Raw genomic sequence first — 17,986 nt, 5'->3', positions numbered from 1 at the left:
TGTAACGTGAGTGGACAGGCAAGCCCAGGATGCAGCAGAACCCAAGCTGTATGAACGATGCGCGCGACACTGCAAGGCATAAACGATGCTGGTGTTGCCGGAGTAACACGGTAAACTGAACACATGGTCGCCCGGCTGAATAACATGGGAGAGAAGTTCGATATGAAGCAACAACATGCATGTATTGTACCGATAGGGATGAGTATTTGTTTTGATAGCTTTACGATTCCGTGTTTAGTGATCCTGCTTGCTCACCCTACCAAAACAATCGGCAAAAGCACTGGAATAAAACTAGCCCCAGCACCGATAACAGTCAACACTTTTGAAGAAATTGCTTTTGGTTATGCGCTGGCGGTCCACGTTATTCTGTCTCTCGGTGTAACTGAACAAACTAAGGAACAACTAAAACCAACGCGAAAGATCGGGCATATATGTGCGTGTCTTGGTGTACACCACTCAGGCTTTTGTCGAATTCAACGCAGAGAGCTTAACCGAACTGAGACCACATTGAAGCTATATAGCATATGTATTTGTTCTATCACATAACATACGCCATTTGACACAGAACTGGGTGGTGGCAGTTTGAACTCCCTCGAGTGGGGCATGCTAGTGTGGGTTTTGTTGGTTTCACTAATGACCGTGTTGTCATTCGCTTTTACTGTAAAACGGAAATAACTCAGTTCGTTCGTCATTGGACGAATCCGAATAATATCGTAGCAAATGTGGAAGCAAAAAGCCCAAAAAGCATCTGTGCTCTTCCAATGATTAGGTGTGCTATCCACGCTTACCCGCATGCAGTTTCAGATTAATTGTGAGGCTTATGCCACAGCTCTCTTGAACAAATTAACCAGGTGGTATTCGCAGAACGCAAGAAGGGCGCGACCTGTTTGGCCAGAATTTGGCCGGGAGGTTTTCTACTACTATTATTATCATCTATTTTTGAAGAGCATGGTCACAAACATAAGAAGTGAATGCAAGCGATGAATGCGAAAGAGTGACAGGAGAATATGGGAGAAAAGAGATGAACGTCTCATTCGAAATCATGCCAAGAACAGTTCCAGTCTGATGAGGTGAATCCCAAAGTATATAAAGATTTTGGTATGGAAACACGCGTCTAAAGACCAACAACCAAAGAAAGGACAAACGATGTTGAATGCTCCTCAAGGCGCGGTAGCCGCTAGCACAGTCAAGACTCGCACATCAGGCATAAAGTGTCCAGCATACTGGGTCTGGTGTGAGATTAAATGGAAATGGTACATGCAACGCCATGTGTCATGCATAAAAGTGTCATAAGTACTCAGAGAGCCCACAATGGCAAGCAAACACAAATCACTGACTGCGACCTTAGGAAGTCTCAGTCCAATAACAGCCTTAGCGAATTGAGGAAAGCAGATCCCTCGATAAGAGATGATCATCGGTTGGTGAACCAAAACGTCGACATCACAAACAATGGCATGTAGGGCTGAGATTATGGCGAGGGAATATTCATCACCATAATTCTGCTTCTTCTCATTCCACACAGTCACTCCACGCCCATCTGAGCTTATGCTGACGTCTACAACTACTGCCACTACTACGCACTGCTATTAGGTGGCTATGATGACCGCTTTTTCATGATCAGAGAACAGTTTTCGTGAGACAGTTTTTCTTGTTTCGGCAGTTGGAATAACCTTCCCTCGGGAACTATATCTAAGACTCAGCCAAAATCACTCTCAGATAATTTCACGTGTGGGCTCTGGTGCTGGTAAACTGAATTCCAAAAGCTGCGAACTTAAAACTTGGCGCTGCAACGTTTTATCGCTCGGCCGGCGGCTAGAAGCACACCCAAAATTTCTCTGAAACCGCGGTATGAAGGAGGAAAACTTTAAAATGAAGTTTTAACATTTTATGGTGATTTTTCGCGCGTATGAGATCTTCCCAAACGGCCGCAGTTTTGTTGAAAGTTGTTTAAACCTGCTCAATCCCCACGATATTCAAGGCCCGCGATATTCATAGTTTAATGGCTGCTATGGCTGAACACGTGAATGCGGAGGATCCTTTTGTGGAGAATTTAGCTCGTCAAAGTTTTTTCTCATTCACTGCATTTCAAGTCGCTTTGAAAGAGCACCAGGCGAAACATTACGTTGTTTTCGTCCGTATAAACTCCAAAAAGAGCAGCAATTCGCTACTTTTGTATGAAAAGCCTTCTACCGTTGCAGCAGACATCCCTGCAGACGAAGCCGAAGCCGTGGAATTCGTCGCACCTAGTAAGTTTATGGTTGACTGTGTGTACGTTGTAGCACACGTCGTAATGATTGTCCGACAAGGTTCCACGTTCGCCGGTACCATGACTGCTTGAGGATTATTTCCTACTACCTGGAGCACAACCATCCACGCAGAAAGTTTATTTTTGACAGGCTCCCCATCAACCGGCGACTGACAAATGATGAATTGAAGGAGTGTTCTACCGTTTTGAGATACGGTGCTCCGTCATCGGAGATTCGGCAGTACGTCGCCGACCACTTTGGAAAAGTACTCACCATCAAGGATGTGCGTAACTCTCGCGTCAAATATCGACCCCCATTGTTAAGTAGGTCGTTGGTTACCTTTTAGTCGGTTTCTTAGATGACATGTCGTCCATCATAGCCAAGTTTCAAGAGTGCGGTCGCGTGCCGCTGGTGGAATCGGAGGGTGGCAGATATAGTCACCTGGGCTTTTCTCGAACGCAGCAGATAGCACTCCTTAGACGTTTCCCAGACGTTGTAAACGTTGATGCTACACACGGTACTAACCGTCTTGGGTAAATAAATTTAGAGACCCTTACGTTCGCTGTTAAGTTACAAGCTTTATACATTCCTTGTGACAGATGGCATGGGTATCGGTCGACCCGTAATGTATGCCTTTGTCGAAAGCGAGCATTTTGCGCCATTGTGCAAGCTCTTCGGCTTGTTCAAAGATAGGATGGGTGGACAAAATAAAGTCAAAACGTTCGTCATGGACAAAATGACTTCACAGATGCGGCCTGCCAAAGCCGTATTTGGCTGCGACGTAATGCTGTGCTATTTTCACGCACGGCAAGCCATCCGGAAGCACGTGTGTTTCATAGCTTTGGTGTAACTTTTGCAGACAATTTCCAACCACAGTCGACACATATTCCACCGCATGGCCCGCTTTGATAATGCAGCTGAGTAGGGGACTGTGCGAGAGTGTGCACATCTATGGGTATGATGGGTCATCGTTGGCAGTTAAATCAGGATACTTCGCATAGCTGAGGCCTACTAAACAGCGTCGCATATAGGCACTGGCCTAGCAGTTTCAATAAGTAGTCAAGGTAGGCGATATCGCGTACAGTTTTGAGTATCAGGTTCATCGTTCGCCATTAGATTAGGTATGTATGCACAAGGACACTGACTCAACAGGTACGATCAATAGCCAAGTTAGAAGACTTCGAGTACAGTTGTGAGGATAACAGGCTGTCAGATGGCTGATGCTATTACCACAACCCCGGAGACAATTTATCGTTAGTTTGTCACATACAAATTAGACCTGCACGATAACCACCCCATTTTCGACTGTATAGGGAAAATAAAATGTGTTGTGAGCAGGTTCACCGAACAAAAATATCCCATTTGTTAAATCGAGGTGTCTAAAGCAAACAAACGCCTGCATCCTGTAGGGTAGGGTGGCATTTGCATTAAATACTCTTAAGATGTTATTTTATTCGTCAGGAACACCGAAGAACAACCAAAATGTGCTAAAGTGCGATTTCGTGTTTTATGTCGCGTAAACCGGCAAAAAATACAAATCGGCGATTGACATTTCGCTCACTTAAACAAAGTGTTACGTGTACCATGTCACGGGAAGGTGCAAATTGATTAGACTAACTTCCCATTAAAATAGCAACTTTGAAAACCCTATGGTTTCAGCGAACTCAATTTGGGTGTGTCAATAGCCTGCGGCCCATGAGCTGGGTGGACTTGCAAAACGTCCTGCTTTACGGACTCCAGCGCCTATCCTGGCCACCTTTCTAGAAACAGGGTAGGTGTTGTTATCTCTTTAGCCTGAGCGCCCAGTCTCATATCATTCAAACTCAGCTGAACTGCCTGCACAAGTAATACTCTCTTGGCTGGGGCTGCCAAATATTACCCGAATGCTGGTCCTGGTGACATATTGGATTTTCTTAGCAGCCTATAAGTGCATGCGGACACCTAATCGATCATCTCGTTTGAGAAAGAGGTTTGCGTATTTCACTCATCACAGAAGTGATGTATGGATCTGATCGCATGAAGTATTATTTGAGACTATAAGCCCAACGCCTTCAACCAACAAATGACAAATAATCTGATGAGAATGCGAAAATCTGGGCACCATTCAGCCGACAAGGAGATGGGAAGTATGTAAACAGGCCACTCCAGCATCCAATAACTATCTACTTAGCTATCCCATTTACCAAAGTAGGACTGCTGAATACAAGTTGAGAGGCTAGTGAAGCCATCTGCCTTGTACCAGGAATCAGTATTGATGAAAGGTTCAGTTCCGCAGAACAAAAGCAAATTTTCAAAAGCAAATACCTGACTTTGATTTTCAATGATATGGCGAAACCACCTCTGTATGAATGACAAAGTCAACTGAAGGCAGAGAAATACCACAAAATCGATGTTCTCTTCAGAGCAAGTGACGTTACGGCTTCTTCACTGCTTAACCAACTAATCGGCTGCATTATATTGGAGAACAATCTTGGAGAGTAGTGCAACATTTCAGGCAGCATGACTGAGACTGACTTGAGTTTTCCAATAAGACGCGTCATATATAAATCCCACTGTACGGATTACTCCGGGCTTTAGGTCAATCAACTAAACCATTCATCTACGAAAGCCTGGCCACCTAGAAAAATTTGTCAACGTCATTAAGACCGCTTGCAGTGGGAATAAAAAACACTTTAGTTGACCTTTTCATCAAAAACAATAAATTCTCCGGAAAATGAGCCCAAAATGACGTGGTTTCGGAATCGCTGTCACACTGACGGCACCTTGTCAGCAGATCTGACACTTGATAGTAAAATGAACGCGGTCTGTGTCAAAGGTCTAGAACAATCATGTTTCACAAACACACCAATCTTCACTAGTGTACCATAACGATGCCTATGCGCTCAGCCGAATTTCGGTTTTCTAGTTGAATTTACAGACCGTCTGATCAAATTTCTTCAGATGAAATGGGAGAATATAACACCCATCCCCTTTTGTCTTTAAAGAAAAAACGGCACTGGAGATGAGTGTTGGGTGCAGCCGGTTAAAATACTCGTCGAATAAACCGACGACTAGCTATCCAGAATACGAATTTTCTTCGGTCAAACGAAGAGTGTTGTTCGAATTGATAATAATGTTAGTTACCAGTTGGTTGGTGGCATATCACTAGCCATGAATATAATGTGTGGGGCCTCATAATTTCAGCCATTTTTATGGCCTCGGGCAAGCTTATAGATTATGGGAGTAGCAGGCACCCGATAGACCACGGTGGCGATTCGTAGTCCGTCGATCCGAGGGAAGCTTCTGGAAGTGACGCCTCAAGTGCCGAAAAACGAGCATACGCTTTGGGATTGCAAGAATCCTAGCACAGCGATCTCGCTTGTGTGGATCTGCGAACGCACCTGCCTCATAAGGATTGGTCTCATGGAACATCAGCATTCATTGCTCAACCTGCTAATCTCAATCACCTGGGGGTGAAGTAAATTTGTTCGATTTTTTGGTGAATGTGCGTGCGACAATATTTTGCCAAAGGATTGACAATGTCAGTAGCTACTGAGCTACTGAGAAGCTACAACTGAATTGCCTACAACTACCATGGTGATATTCCTGGATGGCTCTTTGCAAGATTTGACATCTGCCTTCTCCTTGAGGGACAGAAAGGTGAACCCACGACTGTCCCAAAAGTGGTATGTGAAATCTACAGAGAACACCATGCAGGTCTATGTTCAGCCACAGAGTACTCGCCACATCCACTCTTGTCAAGGCGTAACTACGAACGGCCTCCAACCGACGTAGTTTACAGGGCGAAGAACATTCGTTATCTCGTGCACAAAATCGGCCCAATCTGTGCGTTGAAGCCCGACGAGGTCCAACAGAAGATCCTAAAGGAAACGGCGTTCACACTGGCGAAACTTTTCTACCTGGTGTTTCGTTATTCGCTTGACGAATTCCGCCTTCGCTCTGCTCGGAAGGAAGCGACTGTCACGCCAATAATAAAACTGTTGTCCGACTACCGCCTGGGAGCCGCTGGCCTATTGGCCTCACTAGCCTGTCGTGCAATGGAATGGAACACATTCTAAAGCAAGCCATCCTATATCACTCTACTATCAACAACTTGGTGTCTCCAGTTGAAAGCGGATTTTCCAAAACCGTTTTTGCGTGACGAACCAGCTCGTGCTCATGGCAAATCAATTCAAGGATAAGGGACTCATATCGGATGCCATATTTTTCAACCTCTGAAAGTCATTTGATCGAGTTCACCACATCTCACAGCCCCAGAAACCCTAGTCTTGTGGGATTCAGGGGAACCTTTTACACTGGACCAAGGTATTCCAATCAGGCAGAACAGTCAGAGTGGAAGTGGACTCGACATACTCTCCCCGGGTGCCGGTCTCCCTTGTATTTTTCAAGGCTCGCTTTGGGACCACTGCTATTTCTGACATACGTCAATGTCCTTCACGTTTTTTTGCAAGTCAATGTCTTCATTTTGCGGACGACTTGAAACCCTGGGGTTCCAATGCCATTGCCCTCCAAATGAATGTAGAGACTGCGAAGAAGTCGTTGGACTGGCACCTACCTCCTAATCACGAAAAGTGCGTCCGCTGGTAATGTGGAGGAGACTCAGCGAATGTCTTCGTCATGCATGATGAGAAAGGGCCAGAAGACCTTACGAGGATAGATCCCAGAAAGGATTTTGGGATCTGGCCATCTTTAAACATGTCCTTTTCACCGCACCGTTAGAAACTGACCCCAAACGCATTCGCCTTTCTACGGATAATTTGGCATACTTTGAATATACCAACGAAGTTGTCCACTCAAGACGCACGAAAGGCGTCCCCCTCATTGGGCGTATCCAGTGAGCCGCTACGAAAGTGGTTGCGACTTCAGCTAATACCCAATACTTCGGTACCATGTTTAGATCGGCAGACAAACTGAAACAGGCCTTGTGTTTTCGCCGCTGAACCCTCCGCCTAGGTAAAATTTGGTACCAAATAATGGCAAGCAGCACCGCAGTTGGCCTGGCGCAAACCTTCTGTGGCTTCCCGATATGCATTCCATCCACTTACCTAACTACTGTGGCCAGCATTTCTTATTCACATGTTATACGTCAGCAGGCCAGCAGTCTTAGACAAATGGACCTCATACTCGCTCCTTGAAAACCTGCAAATTTAGCTTATCCATTTACATGTTCCCTTCTCACTTATGAAGACTAATTATTTTTTTAGAAGGTCCTCTATTCAGCCTCTCTGTTTCGACGTACTCAACCCACCAGCTTGCTGATATTCCAGGCCGGAGAATGTGCATTTTCTTCAGAGTTTCGAAGGCTATTTATATAGTCTCACGATTCGAAAATTGAAACATTCTGGACGACTATTCCGGTGGTGAGGATTACTTGTGTGCTGCTGGCATTTCTGTTTAGGAGCCTGAGTAGGGGTTTCCTTCAAATTTCTCGCCGCCCACTGAATCCTTCAGAGAGCATTCATCAGAAGTTTTATTACTTGCAATTTTGCGCTCCATTTGCTCTTGTGCATCCTTCCCGAAGCTTTCTTTGATTTCTGATTGCCATCGGTCTAAACGGCAATCTCAGCGATCCGCACTTCCCCCTACCTGTAAGGCAGCCCGCTGGCATCGATCCTCTACCATCTTCATTTTGTATTGCCCCAGAGGACCATAAGCATCTTTTGACGGAACTGTGGTCTGTGGCTTGGGCACGTCGCCGCCAGCGCTCGCTACAAGTGGCATTTTATTGTTCCCCAAAAATAATCGGATCAGTTAAATCCCCCTACTGCGCGCCCCTCGACATGGGTCAAAGCAAACACCTTCCTTCTCTATCCCCCCCTCTTTGCTTCTCATCTCGTAATGCTGCGGAAAAATGCAAGATGTCCGCCTAAATGCTGGGGAGTTTGTCACAACTAGAGTTAGCATTCGAATGCGAATGTTTGTTTTACTCAGCGCTTCCTGCAGACCCAATCCCGGTGCACGTTCTTCCGTCCTCTTGATGTTCGATATCAACGCTGCCACTCTAATGAGCATATTATTCAGCCTTTTACATCACAGCCACGCACAATTTTTGCTCCCACATAAGTTCCATCCAATGGCATATTCTCTCGGCCTAACTCCTGCAACACTTTCAAAGAGGGACCATTACAAGCGTTCCATCCTTGATATTTGCTCCTAATTCAGTTTGCTCCATACAATTTTTCCTTTATATTTGAGTTATGAACATGCAGGTCAATGCTAAGGAATGGAAAATGATTTGATTGAAATGATAATTTCGAAGGTCTTATAAGTTGTAATGAGGCGGTTATGAAGTCGACTCCAGTCTAATGGAGGGTTTTACAACCAGATGATCTACCAGGGCCCTGCAAACCGGCGTGTTGCTATACCGATATCTGTGATGCCACTCTAAACCATCCTCTACCTTCTTGTCAGCTCACTCGGTCCCAACTTGGCTGTGGGGCTCTAATAGCCCCTGCTAATTTACGGTAATTTGCATGACAGTTACTGCAATCGACGAATTCACATGAACGCATAAATGATGTGTACTATGAAGGCTTGTTAGCGAGTAACGGGGCGGTTTAAAATTTTCGTTACATTTACAACACAGGATGGAATGAATTCGGTCAAAACCGTCTTCAATTGCTACATTCTGTTATTTCAATATCTGTGTGCGAATTTTCGTCGCCAGTTAACAGCTATGACGTCTCCTTCGTAGACGAAATTCTCCAACAATCTGGGGCTATTTACTCGCGAAGAAACTCATAAGGTAGGACTCGAACTGGTAATATTTTACCTCATTTATGTTGAACTGAGCTCTGCGAACGAAGACTACCATTTTTTCTTGACTTGTCACCGGCCCGAGATCAAAAGGAAGTGGATACACCACAAGACGAAAGATCAACTTGAAAAAACTAGCAGTGTAAATTTAAGCAAAACCGCCCCGATATAAAATTGACGTTACGCAGAAATAACTTAATCTTATACACTCAAAATATTTAACGTGCGCAGTATCAGACCGAAGACTCGCAAATGCACGCTGCTTGACATGAACAAGAATACTAACTGTGATGAAACCATGGACCTCGTGCTTTCCCTTATTCAAAGGCGCGATATGCGTTGACAACTGCCGCAATTTTGGTTGGTGTAGTTGTTGTATGCTATTCATTATTTTCGACGTTTCGCGCCTCAATGTTCAGAGGTGTAACAGTTGGGCCGCGCAATGAGACTCGATAATGATGTTAACCAAATAGCCTGGTGTTTATATACAACTATTTTGCTGAAATACTTTGACTTCGGCAAGCAACAATGCTGAGGTTATACTTAGCTTGTTCTGCAAACTGTGGCCTAAGAAAGCCACTGCAGTCTGAGCGCAGTGGGCAACAATAAAAAATCTGGATGGAAAAATCAAGGGGGCATGCTCAGTACATGATAAGAAGACTTTAACGGTGAAACTTATTACAAAAAGGTTGCGCAGAGGCATAAGAATTCCAGCCTTAAAATAGCAGATTCTGCGGCTGTTAGAAACTTGGAAAGAGGAGCAAATGGCATGCGATCGACAGCGCCTGGTTAGTATGGAAAATTATCCAATAGCGAGGAGCTCATTATCAGAAAAGAAATCCAAAGTTCATGGCAGCCGTGAAACGACGCGAGCTTGGCAAATAAGCCGACATATGGATGGATTTATAACGAACGACAGAAATCGGGTGTTGGCCTATTTAAGTAGTGTAGTGCTAACATGGTGCAAACAGGCATGGAACTCATTAGCTTCGGTGGGCTCTTGCTTGGTGGGCATAGGATGCACTAATGCAGCTACGCTAGAAGGTAACGAATGCAGTAAAAGATGCACTAAGCGTTTTCCATCGAGCACCTGTCGGCCATTGGGCGTGAATTCAAAGCAAGATGGTGGCTGCCTGATTTAGGAAAAATGAAGAGCTGTTTGTTTCCATGACAGGCCAAGACGTCTGGCTGTTGCGCGGGTCAGTGTAGACAATTATTGAGTGACTGCTGTCAGTTCTAAGCAAAAGATGGTTCATAAAGAATATAGCGAATAGGTAGCACTGAAGGAAAGCTATCGATTCCGGGAGCAAGAGGGGGAGCTTGCGTCAGATTCAGTTGGCGAAGTGTGCTTGGTTTGGTTTAAATTCATTTAGGAGGTATGTGGCAATAGCGGTACACATCAATTTGGACCAAATGAGTCGCCCGGCTAACTGGGCACACTGTGTCCATTTTAAAAAAATGAGTGCTCAGCTGTCTTTCGGTACTACAGTATTGCCGGGTTTGCTGTACAGCCGTATCAAGACCAAATCACACTTGCTGGTAAACAACAACGGTTCTGTCTTGTGGACTTTCAGATTAGAAGCAAGTCTCAGGACTATTTGCAATAGGTAAAACAAACATCCTCCTGGAGAATGGTGGACACGAAAACGCACTGTGACGCAATGCTACCAGACGACCCGGTGCGAGAGGTATTTGCAAATTGTCGACACTTTGGTGGTTCGACTGAATTTGTTCCGGCCCATTCACAAGCTAATTTATGGACTCTGCGAACTGATTGGCAGTCACCTGACCAGTAATCAACAAAGTGACACTGCCGGGGTTTTTTCATCAAAGTATGCCGGCTGTGTGTACATATATAACATATCTTGGCCACCTTGTTTCAGAACACGGAGTGAAAAGCCATCGGCCCCTTGCACAACGCTGCCCTTAATCTTTAGAAGAAGGGAGGAAAAATCATCTAGAGAGATGGTTATGTTACTAAGAAATCAGGAAATATTCAGCGGTGGGTAAAGCTGTGAAAAAGTTGTGAATCGCTTTCTTGATCAGTCCTCGATAGTCAAAATAACCATATCGTTTCCCTTCTTGCAAATACCACTGTGACCTAGCTGGAAAGTTTCAGCATCCGATTGCCACTACTTTCCATTATTTTCAGCTACCGGTGCATCTTGCACCAGAGGTTAGCTTCCAATATGTGTTCGTCACCTGTCCGCACGCGGTGCTTCGGTTGCCTGGCTCTAACCAGAATGCTCATAGTCGAGACGAAAATGTCGAGGTGTTCTAAAATGTCCACTCTTGTTGTCTGAGGCTAAGATGAAGCTCAAAATTTCATAATTAAATTCAGGCGGGAATTCGTCGGCTCAAAGCTGGCAAGAAAATTGAGCTTGAATGTCTGGCTTGGTATTTCTACCAGCTTCCCTTACTTTGATGAATTCTCCTCTTCAGAATTAGTGCGTCCTCGGATGGCCCCTTTCCTGCATCTTCCTTTTGGTTGACCATTGCCGAATATGTGAAGATTCGGCAGACGACCCGGTCTAAGTGACTGTACGCCACCATAACAAATAAAAACAGCATATATGTTGCATGCATGTTATGACAGTTACTACAAAAACGGGTGAATTGAATTGATTAGAAGTATTTCTGGCCAACAGCGGCACACTGTGGAACCGATTAAGTTGGTTCTGGGGTTGCTATGGGGCCGGCATGATATTTCGCACAACGAATGTGACCCGCAGGTGGGCGTTGGGCACCAAGTTTTTGGACATTCAGATTAGTGAACTTGAATAGAGTTTGTACTGCACATGTTATGGCATACCCGTATATGTCACAACATCAACTTTTTGAGCTCCTTTTTCGCGGACGAATCGCCTGCCAGTGCCATTTAAGGGTAGGCGAGTAATTTTAGCCTTACGAATGTGGATGAATCAACCTCCAGTGACCACTCAAGAACCCACTTTCAAGCTCTTCTGGGACTATTTAAAAGTTCTGCTGGCTGGCATGCCAGTGCATACATTCTCGAAGATTCACCAACTTCCTGGCGGTGACTTGGAAACCCTGTCGATGATCCGCAAGATGCCACGGTTTGGCAAGCAACTGACAGAGCCACTGGAACATTTGAACGATAAGTTCTCTGCCCAAAGTTCCCGCTTCCATGGCCTAGGCAAAAACATCTCTACAGAACGCACTCATTACAACACTCAATCGTTTCATGCGTATAAAATTCTAAATAAACCTCACCCGTTTTTTTCATTTTAAAAAATTTCTGCCAAAAAAAAAAATTCACAGCAACGGGAAATGAGTTTGCTGGCGCGCTCCATGTTGTATTTGACCCTAGATTCCTGCGTTTGTAATTCTGGAGGCGTTTAGTATCCATGCGCTTCATTTAACCATTATAATCGGAAATTGGACAGGAGTTGGGTAACTGTGTCCATTTGACTTTATACGAGGTATGTCCAAGCGATTATGTAGGCCGCAACAAAGATGAAGGGACTCAAATACCGTGAACGGTACGCAATAGACTGTGCCTTGCCATACGCACGCCTTATTGACATCCACTTACAAGAAAATCTAGGTGAGATAGGGAGTCCATCCATCCCGTTGTAAGCATTGGAATCGAAACACGTCTTTAATCCACTCTGAATATGAAAATTAGGATTGCTCTAGGGGAGCTTTGGAAGCACGTAATCGCAATAAAGACGACATTGATACCACTACTGAGTCGACACCAGCCAGCTTATCTGGATCACAAAGAGAATGCTTCCCAAACATCGTGAGTCAGCTCGGGTTTAAAACACTAGCAGCAGTGGTTTTGTGTTAGAAAATATAAGGGCCTATTATTCCATATATTTTGAGCCGGCATATCTCATAATATCAAGGCAAGGAAGCTGGTAAAGCTAAGCCAAACAAATTTTAAATTGTTTACTTGATGCCAAATTTCGTTCGAGCGAGCCAAAGGCATAATGGCCGTCACCATGCATGCCTGTAACGGCAAAGTATTTCGTTCAGCTCAAGCTGAGCATTTCTTAACCACAAATTTCATACACCGCGACGGAACTGATAATACCCACTCCATATCGACGCGTTGGAAGAGGCATAACAACTGAATTCCTTTGAAAGTTGGCGTTAAGTCGAATGTACAGGCTGGTCGCTTGCGGGATACTGTGGCCATTAATGCAGTTTCATATAATTCCGCCACCATCGCGGCTATCTTTGAAAAAGCAACCAAATCATCGGGGGAACCAAGAAACTGCCCAAAATTGGTGTGTGTGGAGCCGTGTTTTGTCAGAACTCAGGAGGACTCAATCTAGCGCGGACGCGCGACCTTGGAGTTACCACGGTGAGGGTTCATTGTGAATGAAAGCCCCGTTGCCATGAATACATCACTCAGGATGCTGAACGTACAAACAGGAAAGCACACTGTCACGGAAGTAAAGCTGTATTGCCTCATCAGACATGTGGAAAGTAACAAATTCTCACCTGGGTAACCAGACTTTTCAATGTTGTGGTAGCGGAAGCAGTACAAGCAGCCCCAGATTGAATTTTGGCATTCAGAAACAACCGGGGAAATCTAGGAAAAATCAAACTTCCATTCACGACCTTCAAAATGATTGCAAGTGAATTAACAGAAGCACGATATTTTGGAAGACAAAAAGAACAGTATATCAAAAGCTTCACTTTCCCAAACGAGTTTTGTGCCTTTCAGAAGACCCCAACGTAACTAGGGACACCAGCAAACAAAAAACAAGAACTCCGTTAAAAACGAGCAAAGGAACACCAAACACAACTAAGTCCATCGAGGTAATGAGTGCACTAAACAGACCTGCAGTTGAAACGGGCTACCCAGTGTCCTGCCTTATGGCGTTTTCGTGCAGATCATGAGAGCGTTGCCACAATGATGCCCGTGCAAGAACTGTCTGTGGCTCTTCAAAATGCTCGTTGGAATGTAACAGATTGCTAAAGCTTAGCACAATTCTCAGATCGCATTTCACAGGACGCGACCCGTGTGTCGAAATATTGGTAGCTCGAGCGTGTGTACCGCTTTTTGATTACGTAATCGTTGAGCTGTTCGTCGAGTTTGGTAATAAGTCTGCCAAAGTTTCGTCTCTAGTTGACGGAACATCGTAGGGGCACCTGAGTGCGTACTGACGATATTTCCTCGACTAATGACGAAACGCCTTCAGGCTAATTGCCAAGCTCGGGGAACAGATCAAAGACCATCTGATCAACCGCCAGCAAAAGACGTGGCTTGTACCCAGTTTACATGACGTGGGAATTTCACTGATTGGTTACTATCTAACTCGAGCAGACTTTGTCCGGTGAAAAGCGGCTCGCGATGCAAATATAATACTACCCAATTACCGGGTACTCTCTGGGCGACTAGACATTACTTTGATGAGTTTACCCTGGCCATTTTCCATTGCATACATCACCCTCGAGGACGTCTCAATCACTTAGAAAACTGAAACGGACACTCAATTCACCGCTACAGACTTTTCCTACGCAATTCATCCCAATCCTCACAAGGATTCTTCTAACGAATCATAACATGTTAGGTCCGGCTGGCTCATACCGCGCATTAAAACGCCCGCACAAGCAGTAAGGCACACATAACGCATCCTCCATAGCAGCAGCTAAACACAACCGACCCAATTGTCTTCGAAGAGAGTCAGCTTGCCAACAAGGTAATCATCGATGCCACTCCTACTTACGTGGACTACCAATTGCTCTCCTCCGTTTTTGTATTTCATTGGGCATCGGAACATTCATTCACCGGCCTGTGATCAGAATCCTTTCAGAGTGAATTCCACTGCGATGAGAAGAACGTTGTCTCGTTTCATGCTGAAGTCTGTATGAGCGGAAACAAACCCGCCAGCGGCTCAACGCACAATGCATTTTACTGCAAACCCCCTGCGGGTGAAATAAAAACTTTGACGTCAAAATGTTGCACTTATTTGCACATATGCTCGGACTGAAAATCCCCCTCATCGGACGTCATTGTTTTGCGATTTGTTTTAATCGACCTCTTTTGAAACTTATTGCCGCACATTCGGCATTGAACTTCGTCTGCTATGGCTTCGGAAGTGGCTTTCGTATCGTTTTCATCCCTCGCATCATTTGAGAAGACCTTAAATGAATACATGAAGGATAACTTTGTGGTATTTGTGCGTTCATCTAGTAATCTAAGCACCAACGCTATTTTGCTTTACGAATGGGTGTACTTCAAATGCAGCAGGCGCCCTCCAAGACCAACGGAAAGCCGTGGAATCCGAAGAAGCTAGTAAGTCGAGCGTATTTTCTAATAAATAAGTACGCGAAGCACCAGCTCTCCAGTGCGGTTTTGTCTACGGAGGCAAAGGAACCAACTGGCAGTGACCTCTTATTTTCTGGAACACAACCGCAAACTGTCAAAGTTTCTGTACGATCGGCTTCCAGTCAATCGGCGCCTAACCGAAGACGAGTTAGCACATGCAAGGCCCTGCTGAGATATGGAACGCCGTCATCTGAGTTGCGGCAGTTTGTTGCCGATGGATTCGGAAAGATTCTTACCACCAAGGATACACACAACTAACACCGGAAAAGTCCCAGCACAATTTGTTCCCTGAGTTTGTGTGCGTCCGTGTTTTCGGGTCCACAGAGGAACTACTCGACAGCCGTGAGTCAATATCTGACAACTACGACTAACTCTGTAGAGCGCCAGCTAGATGAAAGAGACGATGATGATTTCATGTGACCCATTGGCTCCGAAAAGTTTGTCTGTTAATGAGGTCCTCCGCATTACATGTAAGTCTCGTATTTCTTAAGAGGTGCAGTAAACAGGCATGCGAAACAACCGCTGAAGACGGCATAGTGTGAACAGGCATCTACGACAGGATGGTCGCTGCGGTGAGTTTTGGGGTAAGTATCTCCACCAGTTTGTCGGCCGCCCGCCTTATGGTGACATTCCGATAACCTGAATTATATCTTCCTCCCATTTCAGGACTTCAACGGCCAAATGGACACCCTTCACGAAGAACAAAATGCGCCTCCCAGAAGGACATATGTGAACTTCAAAACGACCAATGTATCTCAAAATTCAATGACGTCCATTTTGAGCCTTTTCTTTGGTGTAGATGGATGGGTGCGCTCCGGCATCGCGTACCCCTAGCCGAATGTTAATCGTTAAGATCGTCCAGCTGTCTGGTATTATCGACGTGGGCTCTATGCGTCTATTTAGTTAGGCATCGCCTGCCCCTAGCCGCATGTTAGTGGTGTGCGTCGGTTCACATCGATAAACCTCGAGGTCTTTCTAGCATAATTCACAACCTATAATGAAAAACTGTGGTTTCTGCAAGCTAACTTGCACGATGTTTAGCAAATAATTAGCGTGCACTACGGAATTTTTACTGGAAACAAAGAATCATCGACCAAAATTTGTTTGCATGAATGCGCCTACGCATATATTGCATCTCCAAAGGCCATTTAAATTCTAGAATGTTGAGGAAATTTGTTCCCGTGGAAAAATACCTGAAAGATATGTTCATTTTATGTGAGTCAACCTTTTCCACAATTCGGGATTTTTATCATCAGGTAACGTATTCACAGTCGGCGGTGTTTGTTGACCTTGAGAATTCGCTCACTTAAACAAATCGCCATGGTAAATGATTTTCAATAATACAGGAGCATATACATTATACATAGACATTTTACACTATGAAGTGGCAAGTCTGAAAATGCCGTAGATTTCGAGAAACCATTCTCATTGTGCGAATAGCCAGCGGCAACCAACCCTGACACAATATCGAACAGGTTATATTGCGCGCAAGAATATCTGCAACATTCACTAGGTTTCGGTTCATCACACCCAACGTAATTCGGCTGCATAGTATAGTTGCATGGAGCAGTTATACCAAAAGTTCGCTGTTTTCCTTGATTTATTGTAACCTGCTGGTTTACAGCCCCCGATATTATTCTGCGACGCCAAACCACGGGACAGCATCCGGGTGCTGACTTCGAACTTCCGATATTTAACGATATTTGTAATCAACGGCTCTCCTACTAGTAAATGAATCAGATTCTCCCATGCGATATCGAACCGCTTGACAGGGAAACCTCAAGCCACATGCGCAGGTTATGTACAATTCATGACGAAACTTGATTTGATCACGCCTCTATTGGTGCGCTCCACACACGCCGTTAAACGGACCTATCAGCACTTGATCAAATGCATCGACTACAATCTATGCTGTGGGATATTGCTTTATTCCGGCCTCGTACCTATTAACGGAGGTTTCTGAGTGTTCCTATCATACCTATCACTCTGACGACCAATTCTCGAATTACGCAGACAGGCTTCTGAGGCCGATTATTTAGGAGGGATATCAAATACGAAATTATATACGCCTAATTTGTCATCGCGCGCAGTGCAGGTGGCGGAAGATTTCACAAATTATAACGGCTGCAGAACCATCCGGATCATTCGTCCATTTTCGCCCAATCATTTCTCCTGACAGGCCAACATTTTATTAAGCACTCCCAATTCGAAGTATTTTCTGACCTTGAAGTGGCTCACTTAAACTAATCGCATACTCTAAGAATTTTCTGAGAAAAGCAGTAAAGGTAGATATTTACACATGTGCAGTGGTAACCCCGTAAACTCAATACTTTTCGAGTGATCACTGTCATGCCCCGGGGACTAATGGTCGAACAGGCAGTTGCCTGAAGGCTCCGCAGCCTGGTTGGTCAGAAAGCTGACGAATCAGAGTGATGTATGTGCATTAAGTTGGGGCCCCTCGCCCTCTCACGAGGACTGTAGCGTGACCTTGCGGGAAGTCGAGTGCTCGAAAGTTACGCTCAATGTATGGTTTACCATATCGCAGACTGTTTGGTGATGTCGGCGAAGGCGCTTGGCTTTGCTGGAAGCCATACGAGCAGTCGGTTGATATCGCCTCCAGGTAATCCAGCGTCCTAGGGGCTCAGCAGTGACCCTGGATTTCTGGGCGCTCGGTAGT

At 45.0% G+C, this 17,986-nt stretch overlaps 1 protein-coding gene across 1 annotated transcript; it reads left to right on the top strand.

The window, feature by feature from the left end:
- Window positions 1–6,441: 6,441 nt before the first annotated feature.
- Window positions 6,442–14,123, top strand: T265_08374 (hypothetical protein; the record flags this gene model as incomplete). The annotated part of the gene is made up of 4 exons (XM_009174158.1): window positions 6,442–6,551; window positions 6,698–6,817; window positions 6,880–7,080; window positions 13,976–14,123. 4 exons carry the CDS (start codon window positions 6,442–6,444, stop codon window positions 14,121–14,123), a joined length of 579 nt encoding a protein of 192 aa, XP_009172422.1.
- Between the last annotated feature and the right edge of the window lie 3,863 nt (window positions 14,124–17,986).

The sequence above is a fragment of the Opisthorchis viverrini genome (genome assembly GCF_000715545.1).
Source record: "Opisthorchis viverrini unplaced genomic scaffold opera_v5_213, whole genome shotgun sequence".
NCBI classification, from domain to species: domain Eukaryota; kingdom Metazoa; phylum Platyhelminthes; class Trematoda; order Opisthorchiida; family Opisthorchiidae; genus Opisthorchis; species Opisthorchis viverrini.
This window is presented reverse-complemented; position numbering and strand designations above follow the sequence as displayed.